At 44.5% G+C, this 20,796-nt stretch overlaps 1 protein-coding gene across 1 annotated transcript in view; it reads right to left on the bottom strand.

Moving 5' to 3' along the window:
- Nucleotides 1–20,796, bottom strand: part of Iqgap1 (IQ motif containing GTPase activating protein 1) — a 73,483-nt gene that overhangs the window by 19,399 nt on the left and 33,288 nt on the right. Inside the window, exons 5-18 of the mRNA XM_048368587.1 lie at nt 20,693–20,769; nt 16,242–16,309; nt 14,269–14,382; nt 13,364–13,542; nt 11,545–11,629; nt 9,733–9,896; nt 8,452–8,536; nt 8,194–8,357; nt 7,938–8,098; nt 6,539–6,663; nt 5,335–5,498; nt 1,777–1,867; nt 1,425–1,592; nt 539–681 (exon numbers count right to left, since the gene is read on the bottom strand). Coding sequence (XP_048224544.1) covers nt 539–681; nt 1,425–1,592; nt 1,777–1,867; nt 5,335–5,498; nt 6,539–6,663; nt 7,938–8,098; nt 8,194–8,357; nt 8,452–8,536; nt 9,733–9,896; nt 11,545–11,629; nt 13,364–13,542; nt 14,269–14,382; nt 16,242–16,309; nt 20,693–20,769 — 1,788 coding nt within the window. The remainder of the gene's footprint in view (nt 1–538; nt 682–1,424; nt 1,593–1,776; nt 1,868–5,334; nt 5,499–6,538; nt 6,664–7,937; nt 8,099–8,193; nt 8,358–8,451; nt 8,537–9,732; nt 9,897–11,544; nt 11,630–13,363; nt 13,543–14,268; nt 14,383–16,241; nt 16,310–20,692; nt 20,770–20,796) is intronic.

The following is a 20,796-nucleotide window of genomic DNA, read 5'->3' as shown; positions in this document are numbered from 1 at the left end:
ACAGGCCTAGAAGACCAGTGCATGGAACACACTCATCCCCAGACTGCTAATGATCTTGCAAAACACACTGGGTAGTTTGGGCTGTTGCTGCAGACAGTGGAAAACTGTTAAGATTTCAATTAGTGCAATAGAATGATCAGATTTCTTTTTAGAAAAATGGCTCTGTTGGCAGAGTGCCTGACAGCCCAGAGTGGATTTCTAAGTCAGGGCATGAACTAGAGTGCAGCTGCAATAGCCAGAAGAGGGTCTGGCACGAACAAGGGCAGTGGCAAAAAAGCACCTGTTACCCACTGAAATGCTAACTTCCAAAAGAGAGAGAGAGAAAGCAGGCAGCGTGCTTTTTTTTTTTTTTTTTTTCCCCTCCATTCTGCCTTCATCTTCCCCAAAGCACCAAAAAACAATTTCTCCAAATAGTACACTGCATAGTTTGCAGTCCCGGGGTTCTGATAAGCTGCTGCTCTGGGCCAGTACAGGGCATCTAGTCCTTCTCCTCCTCTTCTTCCTCTTCCTCCTCCTCATAAGAACAAAGGAGACTTACCTGGATCTCCTCCCGACACAGCTGCATAGAATTTTGCACAAAGTCTGGGGGCTCATCCCATCCTCCTTCTTGTGTCTCCAGATTGTGGTAGTAATAATATCCACCTTTGACCCAGTGCTTCACCCACTTGCTGCTGTTGTCTCCTGGTGGAAGAAAAGGAAAGATAAAGAAATGGAGGCAGACTCCTCATGCCTGCCTAATGTCACTGCTCATTTGTCAGCCTACATTAAGCCTGTTCCCTAACCTGCTCTTGGATTTTTGACAGTGCAGGGGTAGCCTAAGTCCCAACTAGACTATGGCTGTGTACTGTTTAACTGAGCTCATTCATAAATGCTTTAAGCAAGGAAAGCAGGAATGGGGAGGCGGGAAAGGAGAGAGTAACAGAAGGTGAAGAGGATCACCTTACTATCTATCATTTTATCTTTCACATTACCATCTATCTATCCTATATACACACATATATAGATAGGTATACACATATGTACATATATAAACATAAATGTGTGTACATGTGCATGTGTATATATAATGAAACCTATCAAATATTGTTTGAAGATGGAAGGAGGAAGAAAAGGGGCTAACAGACAAGGTTAACTCAAAATACAATGAATGTACCTATGGAATTTTCACAATAAAATCCCCTGAACTACTATGAAGAAAAATAAAATACCTATTAAGTCCAGTTATGGAACTGACCATGATTCTGTTCTTGTCATTGTCTACTACACATGGCTTAACTTCCTGAAGATTTAAGATGACTGGGACAACTGACATCCTGTGAAAGATGAGCCTAGATCTTATACACTGTGGGAAAGCTTCCCCCAGGTCTGTCAATTCCCTGCTTGAGTGCCTCGTGTCAGGCACCTTTTGTTTTTTCATGACTTACCTGCTGCCAGTTTTTTCCTCTTGGCTTCAGTAAGGTCATTCTGGTAAGTTTCGCCACATTCAGGGATGACTCCGTACAAGCCGACATCCGGGGAACGGAGGGCGCTCAGTGTTCTGCCAACATCGCCACTCTCTACTGCCTCGTTAATGGCAAAAATTCCTAAGGCAACTATTCCAAAAGGAAAGTATCAATGTGAAGGTCTGGAAAGTGTCTGAATTCCCATGCTAGTTCATCTTATTATACCTACTGGCCATCCCTCCTTACCCTCATCCAGAGATCTTGGTTAGGGGGGACAGAGTACCTCACTACCCTCATCCCCCCCACCAAAACTAGTAAAGCCATTGACACATACACCTCTGTGCTTCCTGAGTGTCTTTGTTGGACTGCCAGATTCCACCTTGAATTTCATCCAACCACAACACAGCTGACTCATCCTGGGTTTCCTGTATCATTAAAAGCAAAACAGCAAGTGTCATGTCACCAGTGTCAGTAGAAAAGTATGTGGGATGGGGGCTTCTGAGAAACAATCAGATCAGATGGATGAAGAAGTGCCAAATACGACACACAGGGACTCAGTAGACAACGCCAGACATTAAAAAAAAAAAATAGAAATGATGAGGAAAACAGTTCAGATGTAAGGGAAGCATGGATGATGAAGTCAAGTGGGTCAGCACTAAAAGGGACAAAAGGTGCAGAGAAACCGGAAGGGCCCAGAACTTGATGGTGGGCCATAGCCGGGGGGCATATACAAAGGCACAGCGGCTTAACTTAGCCTCCTTTGCAATACTCAGGATGCAGACAGGCCCTATGACTATTCATGTTTTCACACCATCAGGTTTTACGTTAGTCAGAACCTTTTAATGATTATATCTAAAGCCTTGTACCACTACAGAAAGTTCAAACTTATCACCAAATTATTATCAGATCGTACTGTAAAACTTCAAATATTAAATCAGTTGCTGGGAGCGTCAAAACACATTTTCACACAGTAACGTAAGAAGTGGTGACTAGCCAGGCACTAGTGGCTCACACCTGTGATCCTAATTACTCAGGAGGCTGAGATCTGAGGATGATGGTTGGAAGCCAGCCCACGCAGGAAAGTCTGTGATTCTTTTTGTTGTTCTTGATTGTAGAGTTTGAACGCAGGGCCTGGGCACTGTCCCTGAGCTCTTTGTGCTCAAGGCTACTACTCTACCACTTTGCGCTACAGCACCACTTCCAGTTTTCTGGTGGTTAATTAGAGAGAAAAATCCCAAGGATATTCCTGCTCAGGGGGGCTTTGAACCATGATTCTCATATCTCAGCCTCCTGAGTAGCTAGGATGACAGGCATGAGCCACCAGTGCCCAGCTTTTGCTTGGTATTTCTCATTGCAAGAATCTGGCTATCATCCTCTACTTATGGATTAGCCCTAGGTAGTCAGCACAGCCATGGGGACATGGCATGACAGACATTCTACTGCTTGTCTCATGTAACTGTGAGAGCCAGAACTGGAAACAACTGCCAACACCCAGTTCGATCTCAGTGGCCAGGCTGAGGTTTGTTAGCTAATTGTCCTGAGGAGGAAGAGGGTTAGATCTCAGTGGCTGGACAGTTCGTAAGCTAGCTGTCCCAAGGAGGAAGAGGGTACTTTTTTTTAAGATGTCATTAAGGTCTTCATGGGCAGCACCAATACAGCAGACTAGCATAGCATTTTCCAGAAAAAGGGCACCATGCGTTTTAAATGCCAGGTTGTGGGAGTCATGTTTATGGTGATCGTGGCAAGCCTAATATGCTACCTGACTAACAGCAACTGGGCTGAATAGTGGCTCAGTGATAAAGTGCTTACCTAGCGAGCATGAGGCCCTGGGTTCTAGCCCCACTAATGGGGGTAAAAAAACTCATTTAACGTTGCTTTATGTAAATATAGTTTTCTAAGTCCTCAATGAGGCAGAGTAAAGAACTTAGTCAACAGCCATGACTGTGTAGTTCAATGTCTGGGCTTCAGGGCAAAGTAGAAAAATTCCCTGCCCAACAGCTGGAGTTCTAAACCTTCCCACAGGCTGGCACTCCTCCCCCCTCCACCCCCCTGCAGAGAATAACTGCTACTCTGTAGAGCGGAGTGGTCACAGCCCTCCAGTCTAGTGCGGCTCAGAGGAGGAAGCCTCCCAAGGTGTCAGAAATTGAGAGCAGTGCCTCTTTTCAAAGGAGAATTTTTTTGTTTTTGTTTGCCAGTCCTGGGGCTTGAAGTCAGGGCCTGGATACTGCCCCTGAGCTTCTTTTGCTCAAGGCTAGGGCTTTACCACTTGAGCCACAGTGCTACTTCCAGCTTTTTCTGTTTATGTGGTACTAAGGAATGGAACCAAGGGCTACATGCATGCTAGGCAAAGCACTCTGCCAACTAAGCCACCTTCCCAGCCTCCAAAGGAGAGTTTTAGAAAGAAAAGTTATTTAAGCATATTGGTTGCTAGACCTGTCCCACTTTTACGAGGCAAGCACTCTTGCCACTAGGCCATATATGCCCAGCCCCATGTCCCACTTTTACTAAGTTCACAGTCTCAAGAAAGGAAAAAGAGCAAGGAATATAATGAAGGAACAAGTCGCTTGGTACCCTGCTCTGCCACAAGGCAGTATCTACTGCTAAATATAGAAAATGACCACACAACCCCCTAGAGTCCTAGAAATAAGTGCTGGAAATGTAAACAACAGTTCCAATGTGAAAACTATGGCGAGTCAGTACAGGCTGTGACCATGTAAGCAAGAGGGTTGAGGTCCAGCCTCCAAGAGTAGCAGCCAACAGTCTTTGCATCATAAAAAAGAAGCCATTTTTGGTTCAGTTTTAGGACACTCTACATGGAATATCCTCGAGTCGAATGTCGTATGTTCACTAATATTTTACAAATACTTCCAAAAACACAGATGGAACACATTCCAACTTATTCTATAAGACCAGTATACCTGAATTCCAGCACCACACACAAAGCAAGCACATTACACACATGAGCAAACTGCAGACTAAATTTAAATTAAGATATTTTGCTTGCTAAATTTGGAATTCAGTGGTAATTTTTTTCAAACCATTCCCAAAATGGCTCACAGGACTTAAGGGGCTAAACTGATGCCTAAAAAAAGACAATTCTACCTAAAGTGTAGTTTACCCAGTTTGACCTGGCAATACTTCTGAGGAACTTTGAAGTTATTCCATAGCTAAAAGAAAAAGCTTCAAGATCCACTCACTTCCTCTAAAAGTTTAACTCCTTTGACCCAAACCTTACCAAATGAGTGAAAGTTATCTTTAGAAGTTATATTTCCAACCTACTTTTCTTTTCACACATGGAAGGAACCTGGGTTATCCTTGCAAACCCTCTCTGGGAGTCCGGTATCAGGCTCCTGATAGACTCTCTGGGCTGTAAAAACAGACCATGCCTACAGAATCATCCAGCTAGGCTGGCATCAGAAACTCCCAATCAGCAGAATTAAAACCTACATAGCTGTAGTGATAAAATGAGGTTGTTTTGTGTGTGTGTGTGCACACACGCATGTGGGTACATACATCCCATGACTTTGTGTCTCTGAGTGCTCTACCACTTGATCCACAGCTCTACTTCTGAATTTTTGGTGGTAAGTCTCATACTTCGTTGCTTGGGCTGGATTTGAACCACAATCTTCAGATCTCAGCCTCCTGAATAGTTAGGATTATAGGCATGAGCCATTGGGGCTCAACTCTGGATCTGATATTTACCTAAAGAGACATAATATAGGCTGGAAACATGGCTCAAGCAGTAGAACACCTGCCTAGCAAACACAAAGCACTGAGTTCAAAAGTATACCAAAGAGAGAGAAAGAGACAGACAAATAGAAGAGATGTATAACTAACAGCTATCTAGGAATGCTAAAGAGCTCAAAGGAAGAGGAGTCCTGATGATGCTCACCTGGGCCTTTTCTCTCTTTGCTCTAATCAGTGTGTCCTGGTAGTGCTGGGCCACTCCTGCAAGGACCCCCTCAAGCTTAGCTGCAGGAATCTGCAGAGCCTGCAGAGTCTTCTGGGCGTCTCCTTCATCCAAGGCTTCATTAATTAAACCAATGGCCAAAATCCCTAAAGGCACACAGAAAAGACATTCCACATTTTTAAAGAAAGGACAAAGCTTAGGAACCTCCTGTCTTAGATTAATACAAACAGGAGGTCAATGGAAGATCACGCCCAGAGCTCCTCATTCCAAGGCAAATAAATCACTTTCTACCCAATCGCCTGCAGATTACTCACAGGAACTACAAATTAAAATTAGAAACATTTCCTTCCAGGCACCTCACATGAATTTGCTACTTTTATAAGGACTCTAATAGATAATACAGAATATAGCTGATCTTTGTCCCCTATCTCAGGGAAGGAACCTTCTTTAAACCTTTGGAATATCCTTAGTGGCAGGTATGTCTTTGTGTGCCTTTCTTAGGACGCCTTGAAAGTTTCAGGAGAGGGCCGACATACTGGAGAGATCGACAGCATTACTGTGAAGCTGGGGCTTGGGTCCCGTCATATCAGCCTGCCTCCTCATCACCAGGGAGAGGAGGAAGACTAGAAACTGAGTTCAACTGTGTGGCCAAAAATTCAATTAACTGAGTATATATAATGAGGCAGAGATAAAAAAAATTGTGAATATCTATCAGAGCTCAGATGAGCTTCCTTGGTTCGTGATATTCATCAGTGCCAGGAAGGTGACACATTCTGAGGACATAGCTTTGCGTTTGGAGTACTCCCAGAAATTGCCCCGTAGCTGGTCTTGATTTATCTCCTTTATAGTAAAGCTATAGTCACAAATCTAGCACTTCTCTGAGACTGTTGAGCCTGAGGGTGGAGGGAGCCCCCATAGTTGCAGCCAACAACTGGAGCTTGTGCCTGGTGTCCAGGTTCTCAACCTGTGCACACTGGCCTAGTCTCAGGTGCTTAATGTCAGAAGCCGAGTTCCAGCAGCTTTAACAATAACAGTCACATTCAACTTCAGCCATTTCCTACTGAATGCTAACATAACAACAGTAATTGCCTGGCGTTCTGAAAACCGCCTCCAACCGTGGTTTTTGGAGCTGCTGAAGTATCTTTAATAACAACGTTATCTGAGGGGTAATAGGATGGTCACTTACGCTCGTGCTCCTCTTGCACCACCAGGTTGACATGGTCCACACAAGCCTGGATGTCATTCCACGTAATGAATTCGTTGTTCTCTGTGTGTGCCTGAGCTTTCAGTTTCATCAACTCATCCAGATACCTGCCCCAGACGCCAACCAAAATAAACAGATAAACAGACTGTCAGGATTATTGTGGGTAGCAGGAAGGAGAACAGTGTTCTAAAGAACAAAGACTTCTAGGATATCCGGACCACAGTATGTGATGCAATCTACAGGCCAGTTTTGGGACTGGGGAGTTACCTCAAACAGAGTATAAAAATGCAAGGAAACCACTTATTCTCAACATTCTAATTTCCAACTAAGACCAAATCTAGAATCAGGGGCAGCAGCTCAAGCAGTACATTAATTGGCCTAGCATGAACAAGCCCTCCTAGGGACATTTACCAAGATGCCAATAAGCCACACACACACAAGCTAAAACATGGATAGGGAAAGAAAGAACTAGGGATGGGGATATGGCCTAGTGGTAAAGTGCTTGCCTCGCATACATGAAGCCCTGGGTTTGATTCCTCAGCACCATATATATAGAAAAAAAGCCAAAAGTGGCACTGTGGCTCAAGTGGTGGAGTGCTAGCCTTGAGCACAAAGAAGCCAGGGACAGTGCTCAGGCCCTGAGTTCAAGCCCCAGGACTGGCAAAAAACAAAAACAGAGAACTAGCTTATGACAACTTTTTGATTTTTTTCTTTTTTCCCCAAAGTGCTTGGGTTTGAGGTCAGTGCTCTGTGCTTGCCTAGCAAATTTCTACCACTTGAGCCACATCTCCAGCCCTTTTGCTTTAGGTTACTTTTCAGATAGGGTTTTGTCCAGGGAGGGGTGCTGACTTTTTGTGGCCTAACCTCAAACCACAGTCCTCTCAAACGATACCTTCCAAGTAGTTGGGATTGCAGTGTGAACTGCCATGCCTGATATGCTTTTAGATCTCATGTCCAACTTAGAAGAATACGTCGAATATAATAGGACAATTGGCTCCAGCACCTTAACAACAAGCTGATATCACAAAAGAAAGGGCCATTCTAGATGAAAAGAATGGCCCTTAATGGGCATAGAAATTAGCTGCAACACGTGATCTTGGACTGGTCCCTGGTTTGGAGCAGAATGAAAGCAGACTAGGTTTAGGTGATTTTAAAGAAGTACTGATGTTGACATGATACAAAATAGTGTTACTCTGGCTAGATGACAAACTCACTTAAACACATATAATTAGGAATGGAACATCACGGAGGGGAGGGGCTGGGGTTGTAGATCAGAGGTTGTAGGGGCTGGGGTTGTAGATCAGTCAAAGATCCTACAAGGGGAATTGCATGAAAGACAGAAAGAGCCCACAGGGTTCTCAGCCCACCCATGGGTGCCCACCTCTGACAGTTCTCCTCCTCGATGTTGGTGAGGCCTGTCACTGAGCTGCTCAGCTGCTTCCACACTGTGCTCATGTCTCCGGACTCCAGCGCCCTGTTGATGAGGGCCACTGAGGACAGCATCTCCACAGCGACAGAGAGCTCAGGATGTGTGAGGCTGTGCTGTACACAAAGGGCAGGGAACAGTGAGGAAAGATTCTCCAGTGCAAGCCAGACGCTGCATGGGCCACAGGAACACGCTCCCACCCCATGCTCACTTCCGGACTCTGTTGCTGCAGGGTGGCCAGCTCCTTCTGGTACAGGTCAGCAGCAAATGGATACACCTGGGGCAGCTGAGCCTCGGGGTTCATCAACTCCAGCACAGTCTTCTCTGCGACACCCTTCTGGATGGCAGTGTTGATGGCCGCCACGGCTGCCAATCCTGCATAGGAAACAGGACAGAACTGCAGCAGGCTGAGTTCCGAGGAAGAGGGGGCCTCTTATACGTTCCCCACCATCTGGCAGAGTTCTCTTACTTCTCTGGTACTGCTGGGCGGCACAGTTCGCAGCGTCTACTCCACCTTGAACCTCCTCCTTCTGCAGGCGATCAGCCTGACCACGCTGAGAAAAGCAAAGGACAGACATTCAGAAAACAATCACTCATCCCCAGAACTCCACCTGGCCCTTCTCCTATCTTAAGTGCAGTCATGAGGAACAGGGAACCACACACACAAGCGGTGGCTTCAGAATGTGTGCAGCCAGGGTTGTACTTGGTTGGAGCCCAAACCCTTCCAACCCCAGCAGAATGGCTTTCCAGACACAAGACATCTTCAGAAATACTGAAAAGCACCAAAATGCTCCGCAGAAATGTGTATGTAGTCACTGGCATGCTAATGCTGCGAACTCTGACCAACACAGGCTGGGAATTTGTCAGACGTATACTTGCCCTTTTTTAGACAGAAAGAGAATGCCCTTCATATTTCTTGGGAAAACCCTACAAAGTGCAATCCCACACAATTGGCCCACACTTCACATGAGTGTTCCCCAGGGTCAGCCAGTGGAAACCAGTGACATCTGGGTTGTCTTATTAAAGTGGAAATCCCTGAAGTAAAAACGTAAAATTCAGGTTTTCTCCAAAGGCTTTTTTTTTCCGGGGAGGGAGGGGGTTAATTGAAGTGAAGCATGGTTAGATAGGGTGGGGAGGGTAGAGCACAGATTATTATTATTATTATTTTGTCGGTCATGGGCTTGAACTCTGGGCATGGGCACTGTCCCTGAGCTCTTCAGCTCAAGGCTTGTGCTCTACCACTTGAGCCACAGCGCCACTTTTGGTTTTGTTTTTGTTGCCAGTCCTGGGGCTTGAACTCAGGGCCTGAGTACTGTCCCTGGCTTCTTTTTGCTCAAGGCTAGCACTCTGCCACTTGAGCCACAGTGCCACTTCTGGCTTTTTCTATATATATGTGGTGCTGAGGAATCGAACCCAGGGCTTCATGTATACAAGATGAGCATTTTACCACTAGGCCATATTCCCAGCTCCCACTTTTGGTTTTCTGGTGGTTAATTGAAGGTAAGAGTCTCATGGACTTTCCTGCCCAGAGTGGCTCTGAACCTTGATCCCAGCCTCCTGAGTAGCTAGGATTATAGGCATGAAGCACCGATACCTGGCTGCTAAATTATTTTTCAAAGGATTCACAACTCTAAAAGCAAAAGAAGACTGAAGATAATGTGTGCTGTGCCTAGGAACTGAAAAACAAACTAACCCATTAGGAATAACCCATGGCCAGTGTGGACCCTGCAGGCCCCATGCCTGTCCTCACCTGTCGCTTCTGCTGCCTGTCATTCAGGAGCTGCTTCAAGTACCAGTCGCTGTTGAGCTGCTGCAATCCCCTCAGTGCCAGTGCAGGCGACTGCAGGGCCTTGAACAAAACGGGCCCTGCCTCCTGATCCAAGGCCAGGTCGATACTCTCCAGTGCAGACAACGCTGGAGACAAGAAAAGGGCAAAAGCATTTCAAATACCTACATCAGTATCAGATGATAGAATATGCTTCCTTTCCCCACAACCCCAGGGCCACACAGCAGAAAAACAGCTCGGCCTCTATTCTTTTCTGTTTCAGAAGATTTCAGTAGTAGAAGGGAACCTTAAAGTCATCAAACCCAGTGAGTCCCAATTAGGCTATTGGTCTGATTCCATAGTATCCTAGACCTACACCAGGCCTTACACTTCCAGGTACAGATAGCTTGGCACTGACAGAAGCCACCAAACCAACATGGTTTCCACATCCCTGCTAAATGCCAAATTGCTGTCCAGGTAGTACCCACATACTGAGCAGCAGTGGAAGAAAGCATCTCTGTGATGCACATCTTTCAACAATCTCAAAAAGACAGGTAAATTGCAAACTCCTGAATAATACTGTAGAAAAAAAATTCCTTGGTAAAACAAAAATTCTGTGATGCACTCTGGACAACAAGCAACACACTGCTCCTTGGCTCACACAGAGAACGGGCACCAGGTGCGAAGGTCATGCTTGTTGGTGGCCCGTGACCGACTAGGGCCAGCTCTCCATGCAGAAGGATGCTGTCCTACACAAGTGAACCAGAATGAAACAGACTGCAGAGTCCTGGTCAGGACTTAGAGCTAAGTACCATATGGATTTGACAAAATCTTTGTAAATTCTCAGTTGTCAAGAGGATTACTGGCTCAAGTGGGAAATGAGGCCTCCAATGAGCGACGAGGACACTGATCCCCATGCCGTTACTATCTTGAGCCAAGGAGGACCAGGTCTGGTATGATTGGTTGAATCTATGCTAGGAATCAAAATAATTTCTAAAGAAGCAGAGTAAGTGATCTCGGCTTGAAATAGTTTAACAAATATGTCAGAAACAAAGAACAGCCAATACTAAATAATATACTCAATAACAAAACTGTGGTTTAGGCTGTATGAGATTAGAAAGTAAGGGGTAGAACTACGAACTGCAGTGGGCATGAAAGTGAAAGCTGGGCTGGTCGTGAATGCTGGGCACAGTTTGGACTGGGTAGGAGGAGAGGACACTACCATGGTTCCCATCTCAGCCAATAGCTGCATTCAGTACCACGTGCCTTTCATCCAAGCTACTAAGGAGGCTGAGATCTGGAGATCGAGATTCAAATCTAGTACAGGCAGACAAATCGACAAGACTCTATCTCTAGTTAACCAGCCAAAATCCAGAAGTGGAGGCCTGGCTCAACTGGTAGAGCACTAGCTGTGTGAAAAAAAAAAGCAAAGCAAGTGCTAATGGCCCCGAGTTCAAGTCCCAGTACCAGCCCAAGACAAAAGAAGTAGGTGACAGTGTGAGGGTAAAGAAACTGTAGAGGCAGAAGGTGCTGCAGGCATGGAACCTGCCTAATACCAGCGATCGCTGAATAGCCAGAGAACTCACAGGACTCTAAGAAGACACAGACTTGAACAATTCACTAAGCATCTGAAGTGAATGCACTAAACCACTTCCTAAGTCTAAATAAGCACCCAATACTCACAGTGTTGTGTACAATCACCCCAACATGCTATTCTACACAGTGACATTCACACTGTTGTGTACCATCAGATGGACACACTGTCCTGTACAAGCCCAGCAGGCAGAGCATACTTACTATTGACTTTGTTCACGTTGCCCTGAATTTCAGCCTGAGTGAGCAGTTCCTCGTAAACATCTCTTTCTCTGTCCGAGTTTTCTGTCTGAGGATGAGTAAATGCAATCACATTAGCTCAGGTCTTAAGACCACAGAAGTATATGCATGCTTCTCTCCTCCAGCATAGAAAAACCAAGAGTAACAGTGAGTGTGGCTTAAAACCCTCTGTAAAGAAGAGAGCCAGATGCTGGGTGACTTGCTTGTCAGTGGGAACTCAGAAGGTCCTGAGGATGATACAGGGGAGAACCCTGCCCACCTCACTATGCCCTGCTCACTCCCAAGCAGCAAGGTAGGGACTAAGGACCTGGGCAGAAGGGGCACATGAGATGGCACATGGGATGCCAATCTTGTGGCCTCTCACAGGGGGTGGGGGCAGAGTGTAGGTGCAGCACCTATCTTGGGGCTAGAGATCTCTGCTTTACAAGAAGATAAAAAGAACATTCTGAGAAGGGCTGCCTTCAACTGTGCCACATCTGAATCATAAGGTGAGGGGTAAACGTGTGTGAAGTCTGCCTTGAGGTGCTCAGCCTCATGTATTTCCGACAGAATTATTCAACTCCCACATGCCTTCCACAGTGGTAAACATATTTCACCCTTACAAGCTGGGGAAGGAGTTGGACTGTGTTAATATTAGATGATCATTTTTCAAAGGGGCACTACTAATTTTTAATGACTACATTCTAAAACTTCATTCACACAAAATTAAATTTCAAAAAGAAACAGGGTCAAAGCTGGGAATGTGCTTCCCACCATGCATGAACCCTGGGTTTAATTCCTCAGTATCACATAAACAGAAAAAAACCGGAAGCGGTGCTGTGAAGCTCAGGGGCAGTGCCTAGGCCTTGACTTCATGCACCAGGACTGGCAAAAAAAAAAAAAAAAAGAAACAACAAACAGGGCCACAGAGAATCTAAAGATGATGCTGAAGACTCTATTCAAGAGGCTGCGCTCTAAGGATCAAGGTTCAAAGCCAATCCAGGCAAAAAAGTCCATAAAACTCTTATTCTCAATTAGCCAGCCAAAATCCCTAAGTGAAAGTGTAGCTTCAGTAGTAAGAGTACTAGCTTTGAGTAAAAAAAACAAGGGAGAGCTCAAGACCCTGAATTCAAGCCACACATACCCCATCTCCACCCAAAGGAACCTAATATTAAACACAAAACAGGGCTGGGAATATGGTCTAGTGGTAGAGAGCTTGCCTCGCGTACATAAAGCCCGGGGTTTGATTCCATAGCACCACATTAAAAAAAAAAAAGTCCAGAAGTGGCACTGTGGCTTAAGAGCTAGAGTGCTATACTTGAGCAAAAAGAAGCCAGGGACAGTGCTCAGGCCCTGAGTCCTAAACCCCACGACTGGCAAAAATAAAAATAAATACTATGTAACTCTCTTTATATGAAATTCTAGAAAAAGATAAAATACAGTGATAGAAGACAGATCGGTAGTTGCCTGGAGTTAGGTGGGAGATGAGGGGAGATAGAGATTCCTCCAAGAGGTACCAGGAGGGTCTTATACACTCAAAACAAATGAATTTAGTTGCATATAAACTGTACTTCGGGGCTGGGCATGGTGGCATATGCCTGTAATCCCATCACTGTGAAGGTAGAGGCAGAAGGGTCATCTGGGCCACAAAGGCAGTTCCAGATGGTCTGGACTATATTATGGGACCCAGTTCTTGTCTCCTCCCCCAATAAATATATACTTCAATAAAATGACTTTAGAGTAGAGCCATATTTAAAATGTGAAGAATAGAAATGAATAGAAATAAGAGATGTCCCATTGTTACCCGGTTTCTGGCATTTGTCATTTTGTCCTGCTTGGCCTGGTAAAGAACATCCTGGTAGGTGGAAGCCAGGGGCTCTTCAAGGTTTATAAGCATGGCATTGGGGTTTTTCAGAGCTGCAAATGTGTCAGTTGGAATCCTTCGGTCGATGGCTTCATTGATAGCAATAACAGCAGCATGTACTAGAGAAAATTCAGAGAACAGATCTTGGAGACAGCAGCGGATTCCATAGAGGGTAAACATACACCGCAATGTCGCATCCCCTATTACAGAGAGGGGCTCCTTGTGTGGAGCACGAGAATGCTGAGGCATGCTCCTCCTCGGGGTCTCCCAGCCACAGCTCTGCCTGGCATCTGTTCAATCTGCAGTCTCGCAGGCAAAGGTTTGTAAGAGAACTGTAACTCTCACAAGAAAGAAGATGAGTATAGGGGTGCACATCTGTAATCTCAGCACTTGGGAGGCTAAGGCAGGATAGTGAGTTCCAGGACAGCCTGAGCTGTCAAAACAAAGGAAATCTCAAAATAAAGGGAAAAATGAATAAAAAGTGAGAAGGTGTGAGAAACTTTAAAAGGCACTAAAATGTAGGACTCACTTCTTGAACAAGAGTCAACAATTTTATGTTAAGGAAAGTCAATAATTTATTTCCAAAAAGACTAGAGATGTTGGAGGCCTGGTTCTGTTGGTAGAGTGCCAGCTAATAAGCAAGCATTGAGTTCAAATCCTGGTCTCGCAACAAAACAAGACAAAAGGGAAAGAAGGAAGAGGACTAGAGAAATACTTTAAAGTGCTTCTGCGGACTTAAACTTGCTGACTAAACTCTTCATGTCCACCCATGATCGCCACGTGGCGTCTGTGGCCTTGATAACCACTGGTGGCAACAATGCCATCTGAACCTGACAATGACTCACAAGCAGCTTCATCCACTGAGAGCTCATTGGCCAGGATGCCTCCGATCTTGCTGAAGGCAGGCATCTGGATCCCATACTTCTCCAGCTCAATCTTCATGTTGTTGATTTCTTCTTCTACAGAAGAGGAAGGTGACCCAGGGAGCAAATTAAACACCTCACAATTCAGAGAAGGAAGCATTCCTCAGCTACAAAGTGGGTTGGAATGGTGTCTACTTTCAAGTTGTAATAAGGACTCAAGTAAATAGTGTATGGAAGCACATAGTACCTCTTCTATGAGAGACCCACAAAACCTGACTATTGTGGGGGCACCAACAGACCTTAAGTGAGAAGGCCCTATTTCCCATCATAGCTTCTCAAAACTGCCATTTCTGATACTTCCTACAAGAAACTTATGAGTAGAAGCTTTAGAAGAGCTCAGCAGTGAGTTAGTTATCTCAGCCTTTATAAAATCTAAATCACTGCTGCTATTCCAACAATTTCTTTTATTTATTGTTTTATTTTTTGCCAGTCCTGGGGCTTGAACTCTGGGCCTGGACACTGTCCCTGAGCTCCTTTTGATTAAGGATAGTACTCTACCACTTGAGCCACAGTGCCACTTAGTTTTTTATGGCAGTTCTTTGGAGATAAGAGTCTCGTGGACTTTCCTGCCTGGGCTGGCCTCCAACTACGATCCTCAGATCTCACCCGCCTGAGTGGCTAAGATTATAGGTGTGAGCCAACCAGTGCCCAGGTACAATTTCATTTTTTAAGGCAGAAAGCCAAATGATAAAGAAAACAACATGTATGGTTTGGCCCTGCCCCAAGTCCAGTGAACAATCTTCCTGGAAAGAAGAGTATCGCAGATAAAAGCTTTATTACTCATTTTTAAACACTCAGGCCTATAAAATAGCCACCAGAAAGATGGGATCTCTCTTACTCCTAACTTATCACCTCTGCCCTTCCTCCCCCCGGCCCCCATCTTCTCAGGCACTTGAATAGCAAGTACATGCAGTGCCAAGCTATTTGGATGTGATGTGTCTCCAAGACTCCTGCATTAGAGCCTTGGTCCTCAAACATAGCAATGCGAGAAGTATGGGACCTTTAAGGGGAGAGTGGGAGGTCCTTAGCTCTCGGGAAGCACTGCCCTCAGTTCTGGCAGTCACAGAGTGCATGAAGCAAGACTGACCCACCCAGCTCTCACAGAAGTGCTCCTCACCAGACACCAAACCAATGGGGTTGCTGGATCTGGGACTTTTGACTCCCCCATAAACGTGAGCTTTAAATAGGCCTCTTTTCTTTGTAGTTATTGCAGGTATTTTGTTATGGTAACAAAATGGGGCTGGGCAAAATGGGGCTCATGCTACTCAGGGGGCTGAGTTCTGAAGATCAAGGTTCGAAGCCAGCCAAGGCAGGAAAGTCCATGAGACTCTTATCTCCAATAAACTATTCAGAAAAAGCTGGAAGTTGGCGCTGTGGCTCAAGTGGTAGAGCGCTAGCCTTGAGCACAAAGAGGCTCAGGGACAACACTCACGCCCAGCAAAAAAGCAAACAAACAACAACAAAAAAAAACAATGTGGACTGACTAATATGCACCCAAAGAAGTTTAAACCAGGATGTTACTGAGCTATTGCCTCACTTTGCTACAAAACGTGCTTGCTGGAAGGGATCAGGTGTGAACATTTAATGCTGGCTGTTAATCCTATTATACTTACTGTGTTATAGATTAACATTATTCTCAAATAAATATGCATTTATATATACACTTACAAATATGAGGAGTAAGATTCCCTTGCCTAGCCTGGGGGGGTGGGGGGAGCAGAGCCTAGAACCACAAGCTCTCTCTACCAAAACAGGACAAACAAGTTATTTACTTTTCTTTCATCTTCCTTGCCAGAGTATTTTTAAAGTACTCAATCTCTAAAATTGGAACTGTTGACTTTCCAGGCTATTTCCACATAAATCAAACATTTCCTGACAACTTTATAACTCCTTACCTGTGAAGTCAACTTTTCCATACAGGTCTTGAATCTGAGGTGCTAGACCTAGTTTGAACAGGTACAAACTAGAAAACACAAAAGGAAAGAGTTGAGCTTCTGCAGTGGCTAGCTGCTGCTGCTGCTCTTAAAGAATAAAACCATTGTAAGCAGAGACTGGGGGAGGGGTGCCCCCCAGGCCCTTCTGCTGCTACAGGCTTTGACTTCAGATCAGATTTTAGCTGTACCTATTAACACTGTCCTAAAAAGTCAAAAATCATGCAAACAGTAGACAGGGAAGTCAGCAGACACAATGAGGCTCTAGCCTGACAGAAATCTACAGAAAATTAGATGTTAGCTCTAATACTAATGTCATAATATAAGTGATATCTCCTCACTCCAGCTCATCTTTCTGTAATCAGTAAGAAGACATTTTAGAAAAGTCATTAAAAATGACCCAGACACTAAATTTTACTCAACCTGAATTAGTATCACTGATGTAAAAGTTCAGTTCAGGTAATTTAAGAGTTTTAAATAAAGTTTATCCTTTTAAATAAAAAGTACATCTACTAGACTCTAAGCTCCATGTAGGTAGAAACAATAAAATCTCATTTGCCAATGTCTACCTAGAGCTAGCATACATTAATAAATATCAATCAATGTTTCACAGATAAACAGATGTCTGTGTGCCTGTGTTAAGTAAAGCTTGAGCAGACCAGGAGCGATAAATTAGAAGAGACGTGAAGGGCTTGTTTCAGACTAACACAAGCAAGACACTGGCAGCCTACCAGCAAGAGAAGAAGTAAGAACATATCAGAAGCAAATTCTAGAAATGTAATTGGCTTTTTTGTTGTTGTTTTTGCCAGTCCTGGGGCTTGAACTCAGGACACTGTCCCTGAGCTTCTGTTTTGTTTTGTTTTGTTTCCTCAAGACTAGTGCTCCACCACTTGAGCCACAGTGCCACCTTTGGCTTTTTCTGCTTATGTGGTACTAAGGAATCAAACCCAGAGCTTCATGCATGCTAGGCAAGTACTCTAGCACTAAGCCACATTCCCAGTCCCATAATTGGCTTTTTACAAATATCTTAAACCTCAGCATCACATAAGTTCAAAAATATGGGTCCAAACACACCACATCATAGAATTGACCAGAATTTAAAATGTATAATAAACCCAAATGTAGACATAAAAAAGTGTTCTGAAAACTTTTATATATATAAACATATATATAAATATAATATATATAATTAGGCACTTTTCCTGAAATATAAAGCTTTAAAGTTTCTTTCTCCAAAGATTTTAAATCTACTCAAAAATGTTTCCAAAGCAAAATAACAAATAGCTTCCCATACATGTAATATAATTCTTTAAATAGTTTTCAGACTGCCCTGCCTTGCTGGCTTTCTAAACTATTAAAAATGTATTTCTCTCTAGGATTTTTTTAAACTCCTATTCTGAAATATAACACTGGGTACTGTTAGGTCCTCTCCCTGAGGGCTCCATGTAGCTGCCCCCACATCATTAAGTCTCCACCCAGTTACCTGGGTAACCTGCAGACCTGGAGGCAGTTACCTCCCCTTTCCCTGAGGTCACATCCTAATCCACCTGGCCACACCCCTTGCCCCTGCCCTAGATATGAGGCAGGAGAGAAAGTTTATTACCGAACTGCTGGTCTGTGGCCAAGAGGATCCATGGCTGGAGAAAAGGGAGAGAGAGAGAGAGAGAGAGCGACCCCCACCCAGCCCTGCCTCATATCTAGGGCAGGGGCAAGGGGTGTGGCCAGGTGGATTAGGATGTGACCTCAGGGAAAGGGGAGGTAACTGCCTCCAGGTCTGCAGGTAACTGGGTGGAGACTTAATGATGTGGGGGCAGCTACATGGAGCCCTCAGGGAGAGGACCTAACAGGTACCACTTTGTTCTAGAGCAGGAAGTTCACTTTGGATGTCTTTCAATAGCAGATTAATTAATTAGTCGTACAGTGGATGGCCGACAATGACGAAAAGCATGGGTGCCATCTTCCGTGTGTGTGTGTGTGTGTGTGTGTGTGTGTGTGTGTGTGTGTGTGTGTGTCCCCAGAGACTTGAATTCAGGGTGTGGGACCCAGAACTTTTTTGCTCAAGGCTAGCACTCTACCACTTGAGCCACAGCTCTAATTCTGGCTTTGGGGGTAGTTAACTGGAGACAGGAGTCTCTCTGATAATCCTACCCAAGGGGGCTTTGAACCGTGATCCTCAGATGTCAGCTTCCCGAGTAACTAGGATTACAGGTGTGAGCCACTGGTACCCAGCCAGAAGCTTTATTTTGATAAAATGCTATTTGCCCATTTTAGTTTATATTGCTGAATCTTTTGAGTAAATTTTTTAAAAATCATGGCCTATGGTCAGGAAGCTAAGATCTGAGGAACTTGATTAGAAGTTAGCTCAGATAGACAGATCCATGTGACTCTTATCTCCAACTAACCAATAAAAAGCTGGAACTGGAGGTATGGCTCAACTGGAAGAGCATTAACCATAAGCCAAAAAGCTAAGCACTAGAGAGAAGAGGGTAGGACCATCTCTAGGGTGAGGATCAGCCTGAGAAATAGAACTAGTCCCTGTGGCAAAAGAAAAAAATAAGGTGCGGGGTGCAGGGCAGAAATGGGAGCGCTAAGGATATAGCTTAGTACTAGAACTCTTGCCTACATGGAGACCCTAAGTTTAGTTCCAGTATCTCTCTCTGTCACACACACACACACACACACACACACACACACACACACACTCACTCAAAATCCAGGAACAGGTAAGGCTCCCCTGTAACCATGGGTGCAAAGGAATTGAATAAGGAAAGTGAGGAACCTAACGGAGACAGAGGGTGCTAGGCAGTCATACCCACCTCTCACTATCCACTGATGCCAGCCCACCTTTCAGGAAAACGACCACATGAGAGAGGAAAGAAACCATCAGTCCCACACCAGCACACACAGCTCATATGTGCTCTCTAAGCACAGGTACACATGCACGAGAAATGGAAAACAATGGTGGACTTCCTCTCTTTGTCACTTTGGCTCCATTATTAATTGAAAAGGCACAGTTAATTCTTCATCTGTATTTCAGAGATGTGAGGACCTGGGACCCAGCTTACATTAGTGGCTGTAGAACTAATAGGAAGGAATTTTGCCAATTGGCCTGCATGCCTGCCAAGTTCACACAGCCATTGTTGGTAACCTTCACAAAGTTATCGACGTAGCAGGCCTCATGTAACACTAAGCCAATCATGATGCCTAGAATGAATCTGATTCTGGCTCGTACACATTGGAACTGCTACAGCCCCAATACAAGAGAGCCACAATCCATCAGCATTCATCACTCTTTTAGGTGTGTTAAATGGATTCCAGTGTTAACAATGACCCAGCATACATCTGACCAAACATCTAGAATCAGGGCTGGGAGCAAAGCACATGGGAGTACCAGGATGATAGCCTTCTCTCACACCAACATCACGCACACATTCACTCACACAGTTAACTTTTATCAAGCACATATACAACATGCTATATAAAAAGTACTGCAAGCAAAGAAATCTCGTATCATGTTGCATTTGTTTCCATCATTGCCTCTGGACCCAATGCCAAGTGGCTGTACTGCAGGGTGGGCCTCTGTCCTGTATTACAGCAGCGTGAAAATCAGAGCATGATGGGAGTATCTCCCCTCCTATCCTACCCTCCTCTTGACCTTCTGCCTCTCCCCTATAAGATAGAACTGAGTTGAGTCTAAAATCTGGGAACCTGAAATTAACCATTAACTATTTTTCCAATCTTGCATGAAATGTGAAAAAAAAAAAAGAGTTACGTTTCAGTTCCTATTAGCATATTTGGTGTGGTTACAACATTTTTAGTGAATGGAGAGATGTCTTTATAACAGCAAGGACCTAGATGACTAAATAGGATTGCCCAGACGAGCACTGGTGGCTTCATATCTGTAATCCTAGCTACTCAGGAGGCTGAGATCTGGGGATCATGGTTCAAAGACAGGCTGGGGGAAGAAAAGTCCATGAGACTCTTATCTCCAATTAACCACTTCAAAAAACTGGAAGTGGGGCTGTGGTTTAAGGTGGTAGAGCGTGAGTCTTGAGCACAAAAGCTCAGGGACAGCGCCTAAGCCCTGAGTTCAAGCCCCATGACCAACAACAAAAAAAAAACCAGAGACTACTTCCACTTAAAACAGTGCCCATAGAGACACCTGCTCAACAATGGAAGATTATGCCATGTTTTTTACAACAAAATTATCTGTTTTTATAGGAATATAGAAGTCCTTGTCCCTGCTCTTTAGAAAAACACAGCTGTTTTTCACCATTTAGTGAGAATAAAAGCCTCTCTTCTATTTGAAAATCCTGAAGCAAATGGACAAGTTTTTTCAATTCTAAACCATAGACAAAATGCACAAGTGAGATGTTAATCCCCGGGTGCTCATTTTGGCAGGGAAACTGGCTCACCTGAGTGCATGGATGCAGTAGATGCATCTTGGCATGTTCTTCCGATCATAGATATCTGTAGTTTCTGGGTAAAAAATCTAGGGAGAAATAAGAAAAGGAGAATC

This window comes from Perognathus longimembris, chromosome 20 (assembly GCF_023159225.1).
Source record: "Perognathus longimembris pacificus isolate PPM17 chromosome 20, ASM2315922v1, whole genome shotgun sequence".
NCBI lineage: Eukaryota > Metazoa > Chordata > Mammalia > Rodentia > Heteromyidae > Perognathus > Perognathus longimembris.
This window is presented reverse-complemented; position numbering and strand designations above follow the sequence as displayed.